General features: G+C 36.1%; 1 protein-coding gene across 1 annotated transcript in view; it reads left to right on the forward strand.

The window, feature by feature from the left end:
- Positions 1-7,641, forward strand: part of LOC109375509 (translation initiation factor eIF-2B subunit gamma-like) — a 77,157-nt gene that overhangs the window by 12,232 nt on the left and 57,284 nt on the right. Inside the window, exon 3 of the mRNA XM_019630896.1 lies at positions 2,901-3,046. Within this exon, the coding sequence (XP_019486441.1) occupies positions 2,901-3,046 (146 nt within the window). The remainder of the gene's footprint in view (positions 1-2,900; positions 3,047-7,641) is intronic.

Raw genomic sequence — 7,641 nt, forward strand, 5'->3', positions numbered from 1 at the left:
TATTACATCTTCCTTTTTAATCTTCATGCCTTTTATTTCTCTTTAATTATCTTATTACCCTGGCCAGGGCCTCCAGTGCAATATGCCAGGGGTGCCATGTGCCAAAAAAATGTCTACAAGTGGACACTTTGGTCAACATTGCTCAAGCAGTAGTTCGCCATAATCAGAAGTATCTGGACACTGATGGTAACCACTTTGAGCACCTCTTGTAATTACAGAAGTCAATCATGACTTGTATTCATCTTTTATCGGTATATATTGAATATTACAATTTTCATAGTTTTTTCATTTCTTAAAATGTGTATACATCTTTTTGGCCCCCTCTGTGTATAGGCATTTCCATTCACTTCATGGCCTCCCTTTGTTTTTCTAAGCTTCCACCCAAGTTGGAACTTGGAGCTGTGACTTGGAGTAGCAAGTCTCTACTATCTTTGCTATCTCCCCTTGGTTTCTCCTATACCATTGGCTCCTGAAATCCTGGCTTCATATCAACCTGCATTCAGGCCTGGAGTAGAAGGCAACAAAGCTAACCTGTGGAGGAATAGAAGTAAACTCCTAAATAGCCATTAAGAACAAAGTAAAACTTGAGCTAAGCCAAAATTCAGAACTGTCTGATTGGGATCGTCATAAACTTGTAGGAAGGGCAGTGGAAATGCATATAACAGTTGAAGAAAGTGAAACAGCCTGAGAAGGCAGCTGGTCAGTGTTTGCTAACGGGTGTCAGGCACCTTTCTCAAGGAGAAAGCTGTATCCCCAGGCTGTGCCATCGTTTAAAAGCAATGGCCCCTTGAGCCAATTTGTTTCTCTTCCCTGTGCCCACAAAGCAACTTCCTAAACATTTGGAGATTCTTTTTTCAGTAAGTCAGTTTTCAGTAAGATTTTAGGTAAGATAAAAATAGTATTCACTTTGAGAGTTTTGGGTTGGTAGCTTTTGGTTCTTTTATCTTTACCCACTTCCTCCAGATTGAGTTCCCCAAATATTACTGTGAGGCTATACCACGTGGCTTCTGCCTTTCCCAAAGAAAGACCACGGTAGTATATTAACTTCATTTGGCTTTTTTTTTTTAAATGTACTTCACCATTTTAATTTATAACTTTTTAAAATTTACATTGTATTTGCTAAATGTATTACAACATTCTTACTTATCTGTAGAAACTTCCATCATGTGCACCTATTAGATATTGAAGCTGGACATCATATTTGTTACGTTTTTCAATGAAAGAACACATTGCATTTGGTTTTATTCTTCTCGAACTGTTTTCTACTTCATTTTGCCTTACAGTCTCACAATTTTGCTGACTTACTGGCTTCTCCCTTTTTATTTCAGCTTCCCAAACCTCTTTCCCTGACTTATCAGCAGAAATTATTTATTGGCTCATTCATTCTCCCAGGCCCTGGGTGAGTGAGCTCCATTCTTATAACTGGTATCGATAACATGGAAGTTCTTAGATTTTATATTTTCTCCATAATGGTGTTTCATGTATGTTGATAAGACTGAATGATTCAGTATTACCTATGTCTGAACTCATTCATTTAGCAAATATTTATTGAGGGTCAACTAATAATAATGACTGTAGTTGCTATTTATTCAACACCAATTGAGGACCCTAGTTATTTCTTAAAACTTTATTATGGAAAATTTCAAACATGTACAAAAGGAAGTAAATCTCAGATATCACATTATTTCATCTGTAAATATTTCAGAATATATTGCTAAATGAGAAGCCTTTAAAAATAAAACTATAATGCCACCTTAAAAAACCAAGTAACTAATAAGTTTTAGTATCATCAAATATCCAATCAGTGTATGAGTTTCCAATTGCCTCATAAATATAGTTTTTAAATGTTTTTAGTATGTTTTTTAAATCAGGAAGCAGATAAGGACTACACATTATAATTGTCTCTTAATATAGGTTTTCCTTCCATTTCTTTTTCTTTCCTTATAATTTATTTGTTGAAGAAACTGGGTCTTTTTCTTTCAGAGTTCCCCACAGTCTGTATTTTGTTGATTGCTACCCTGTGGTGTTGTTTAATAAGTGCTCCTGTCCTCTATATTTTCTGTAAATTGGTAGTTGGATCAAGTTAAATTCAGGTTTGAGTTTTTTGGGCCAAGACTGTTTCATAGGTGGTGGTGTGTCCTCTCTGGAGGCACATACTTTTCTGATTGTCTCTTTTTTTGTGATGTTAGCAGCTCTTAATTATTGCCACCAGCCCCTAGACCTTGTCTTCCAATCATTTGTCATCTGAGGCTTATTTCTAGTCGATTAAGAAGTACTCATGAAATCAGTGCGCAATAGATTATCTGCAGCCATTGTATTTCAAAGCCAGTTTATATGGATATAAAACCCTTGACTCACATTTTATTCTTGAATATCTTTTTTTATTTTTTTATTTTTTGAGATTTTTATTGGGGAATTGGGGGATGGGAACAGCGCTGGGGGAATTGGGGGAAGGGGAACAGACAAGTTGCTGTCCTTTTTTTTTGTTCTTCAGTCTAGTTGTGGAGGACGTTGCTTCACTGGCCCAAGTTGGCACCATCGTTGCGCTCTTCCCAGGTGAGGCAGATCAGTCACCGGCTTCTGGACGGCCGCTCACAGTGGCTGCTGGCTACACACGGTAGCCCATGGCAANCCGGCCCCTGAATTTTATCTTGAATCCATTGCTTACTAGTTGTGTGACCCTTAATAAAGTTACAACTTTTAGTACAAGTTTTCTCATTTGTAAAATGAGATTGTTGTAAGAATTGAGAGAACACATGTAAAATACATTGAAAAGGCTCAATAATAATATTAACTGTTATTAAATCTAGAAACTCCATTTCTGATTGAAATCGTGAAACCATTGTCTAAATGAATGTCAGTTTTTGTATTTTTCCTTCTTTTTTCCTTTTGTGCGATAGAAGTCATTGTCGTTACAACGAGGGATGTCCAAAAGGCTCTATCTGCAGAATTCAAGATGAAAATGAAGCTAGATATTGTGTGTATTCCTGATGAAGCAGACAAGGGAACTGCAGATTCTCTGCGCCACATATATCCAAAACTTAAGGTGAAAACCATTTCTTGATTTTTATTATTTATTGAAGATAAATGTCATCTTATGCTTTTCCAGTGCATTATAGTTTATAATGCTTTCTTAAAAACATATTCTTACATCATATACTTTGTTGCCTATGTACTCTTCAACTGTTTTTAGTTTGATTACTAGTGAAGATTTAGATTTAGTTGTCACAGTCACTGGTTTCCAATGTTTTTGAGTAATAGTACATCTTTATAAAAAAAGATATACTTCAAATTTACTTTAAAAGATTCCATTTAGGGGCTGGCTGAGTGGCTTAGTTGGTTAAGAGCTCGCTCAAAAGTGCAAGCTCTGAGCAGCGGGGTGGCCGGTTCAATTCCCGGCCCAAGCTAAGCTGCCGCTAAGCTGCCAACAGGTGGCAGGATGGCTCAGCTAAAAATATATATATATATATATTCCATTTATATGAAGTTAATGAATAAGCAAAATTATTATATAGTGATAAAAGTTAGAGTAGCAATGGACTCTGCTGATGACAGATTAACTGGAAAGAAGTACAAAGGAACTTCTAAAAATTCCAGATCCCCTTACATGATAATATTTGAGATTTTAGTCTCCTTTGATTAAGAAGCTAACAAGGGCATATGGATATGAGGACACAGTCTCCCCAGTGGCCAGTGGCCTATAAATTGAGAAAGAGCCATCATAAATTGTTCGAAAATTGATGTCCTTTGGGAAAAGTTCAATTTGTGTGGTAATGTTGCCATCTTGTTTGAATTGGGGGGCAGACTTTCTTCTGCTATTTCTGTTCAGACTGTGAACAGATGTAGTAACTTTTTCAACCTACCTGTACACCAAAGAACAAAAAAATTAATGCAGAATGTACATAGCCTTTCCCCCTGCCCCCTTTTCTTGGGGAATAATTTACACACAGTGAAATACACAGATATTGAGTAGTGTACAGTACAATGAGTTTTGACAAATATATGCACCCAGGTTTCCATTACCCAAATCTAGAACATTTCCATCACCTCTGAAATTTCCTTTGTGCTTCTTTTTAGTCAGTCCCCCAGCTCTAGAGTCAACTGCTGTTCTGATTTCTATCACCATATATTAATTTTGCTTGTTCATGGACTAGGTATAAATGGAATTATACGATTTTATCCTGGTTTCTTTTGTTCAACATTATATTTTTCAGGTTCATTCATATGAATGAATATTGCATTCATGTTGCAGTTCGTTCTTTTTATTGCTAAATAGTATTCCATTGAATAAATATACCACTATTTACCCATTTTCCTGTTGATGGTCATTTGGGTTGTTTTTAATTTTTGGATATTATGAATAAAGCTGTTGGAAACATTGTTCTACAAATCTTTTTGTAACAATATTCTAGATTGTAGGGTTTACTTTATTAGAAACTGCCAAATTGTTTTTCAAGTGGTTGTACCATTTTACACTTCTATCAACAATGTATAAGAGTTGCATTTGCTTCATATCTTTATCAATACTTGGTATTGCCAATCTTTTTAATTTTAACCATTCTAGTGGGGTGTATATATAGTGGTATCTCATTGTGGTTTTAATTTACCTTTCCCTGATATTAATGATGCTGACCACCTTTTCATGTGTTTGTTGCCCATTTGTTTATCTTCATGGAGTAACTGTTCAAGGCATTTGCCCATTTTTTAAATGAGCTGTTTGCTTTTTGATCATTGACTGTAGAAATTCTTTATGTATTTCAGATGCAAAGTCTTTTGTCAGATATGGGTTGTGAATGTTTTCTGCCAGTCTGCTGCTTGCCTTTTCGCTTTGGTGTCTTTTGATAACCAGAAATTTTAAATGTTGATGAAATCCAGATGACTCTTTTTTTTTTCTTTTTCTTTTTTTTTTAGCTGAGCCATCCTGCCACCAGTTGGCAGCTCAGTGGCAGCTCAGCTCAGGCCGGGCATCGTACGCTGTTGCTCAGAGCTCGCTCTTTTAACCAACTGAGCCACTCGGCTGGCCCAGCAGATTACTCATTTTTTTCTTGTATGGTTAGTTCTTTTTGTGTCTTGTCTAAGAAATCTTTGCCTACCCCAAGCTTATGAAGATATTCTTTTATGTTTACTTCTAAAAATGTTATAGGTTTGGCTTTTATACCTATAACCCATCTTCATTTAATTTTGTATGTGGTGTGAGGTAGTGATAGAGGTTAACTTTTCTCTATACAGATATTTGGTTGTTCCAGCCGCATTTGTTAAAAAAAACTTTCCTTTTTCTATTGAATTACACCGGTACCTTAGTTGAAAATCAGTTGATCACATACAAGTATGTGTAGTCTATTTCTGTCTTTTCCCTTTTGTCCTGTTGGTCTATTTGTCTGCCTTGACTTCAGTACCACATTGAATAAGTTTTGATTATTTTAACTTTATGATAGGTCTTGAAATCAGGTAATGTAAATCTGCCAACTTTGTTCCTTTTTTTTAAGATTGCCTTGGCTGTTGTAGGTCCTTTTGATTTTCATATAAATTTTAGAATCCGTTTGTCAGTTTCTACAAAAAACGCTTTCTGGGACTTTTATGGAATTTTATTGAATCGATAGATCAGTTTGGGGAGAATTGACATTTTAATATAGATTCTTCCGATGCTTGAACATCTATTTATTTAGGTTTCCTTTAATGTCTCTCAATAGTGCTTTATAATTTTCATTTTAGAGGTTTTAAACATCTCTTAGTAAATTATTCCTAGGTAAATGTTTTTAATGATATTATAACTGGTATTTTTTTCTTCTGTTTTTCAATTGTTTATTGCTTGTATATAGACATACAATTGTTGTGGGGATTTTTGNCCGGCCCCTGAATTTTATCTTGAATCCATTGCTTACTAGTTGTGTGACCCTTAATAAAGTTACAACTTTTAGTACAAGTTTTCTCATTTGTAAAATGAGATTGTTGTAAGAATTGAGAGAACACATGTAAAATACATTGAAAAGGCTCAATAATAATATTAACTGTTATTAAATCTAGAAACTCCATTTCTGATTGAAATAGTGAAACCATTGTCTAAATGAATGTCAGTTTTTGTATTTTTCCTTCTTTTTTCCTTTTGTGCGATAGAAGTCATTGTCGTTACAACGAGGGATGTCCAAAAGGCTCTATCTGCAGAATTCAAGATGAAAATGAAGCTAGATATTGTGTGTATTCCTGATGAAGCAGACAAGGGAACTGCAGATTCTCTGCGCCACATATATCCAAAACTTAAGGTGAAAACCATTTCTTGATTTTTATTATTTATTGAAGATAAATGTCATCTTATGCTTTTCCAGTGCATTATAGTTTATAATGCTTTCTTAAAAACATATTCTTACATCATATACTTTGTTGCCTATGTACTCTTCAACTGTTTTTAGTTTGATTACTAGTGAAGATTTAGATTTAGTTGTCACAGTCACTGGTTTCCAATGTTTTTGAGTAATAGTACATCTTTATAAAAAAAGATATACTTCAAATTTACTTTAAAAGATTCCATTTAGGGGCTGGCTGAGTGGCTTAGTTGGTTAAGAGCTCGCTCAAAAGTGCAAGCTCTGAGCAGCGGGGTGGCCGGTTCAATTCCCGGCCCAAGCTAAGCTGCCGCTAAGCTGCCAACAGGTGGCAGGATGGCTCAGCTAAAAAGAAGACAAGGACTTGAGCTGAGCTGCCGCTGAGCTGCCAGTGGGTGGCCATATGGCTCAGTTGGTTATAGCACGTGCTCTTAACAACAAGGTTGCTGGGTTCGACTCCTGCATGGGATGGTGGGCTGCGTCCCCTACGCCCCTGCTTCCTCACACCCCCCGCAACTAAGATTGAAGGACAACAGCTTGACTTGAAGCTGATGGGTCCTGGGAAAAACACACTGCTCCCCAATAAAGTTTAAAAATAAATAAAATGAAATTTGAAATCATTTGTTTTGGAAGCTATAAGAAGAATGGATTTGAGGGAGTCAAGACTATAAGCAGGCAGACAAATTAGAAGATTGATACAAAAGTCCACAACAACAATGAAGAGGGTCTGAACTAAAGAATTAGGACTAAGGATGGAGAACAGGGAACATCTGAGAAAGTTGATGATTCAGAGGAAGGGAAGTAGAAAAAGAGGGAAGAATTCTCTGCTTTTTGCTTGGGTGACTAGGTAGATGGGGATGCCGGTAATGAGGAAAGGGAATAAGAGACAGGAACAGGTATGAATGAAGATAATAAGTTCAGCTTTGGCCACAATGTGTTTGAGGTGGTGTATAGTAAGGTATAGTACCAGATGGTGCCGATCCTGGGGCCCAGTCTTGTGATCTAGTGTTCATTCCACTATGAGAATTGCCTTCCTGAAATAGACCCATGGATATTTCTGTACAGCAGTCTGTATGACATGATATTAAGAGAGATGTTTTAGAAGAGATTTTCTTTTTAGAGCTCAATCTCACAGGTGAAGGACACACCTTAGTACACTTTAAAATATCCTAATTTTTAAAAATAACTCCTTGTGGATTTGTCACCTGTAATTTTTTGTTGTTGTTTTACTTTTGCTGTATCTTTAGTTAAGCTTGGGGGTGGCCTTTTGTGGTATATTTAATACCCACTACATAGAAAAATTCCTTCTCACTGAGGCTCACTC

The sequence above is a fragment of the Hipposideros armiger genome, unplaced genomic scaffold, assembly GCF_001890085.2.
Source record: "Hipposideros armiger isolate ML-2016 unplaced genomic scaffold, ASM189008v1 scaffold_965, whole genome shotgun sequence".
In the NCBI taxonomy this organism is placed as follows: Eukaryota; Metazoa; Chordata; class Mammalia; order Chiroptera; family Hipposideridae; genus Hipposideros; species Hipposideros armiger.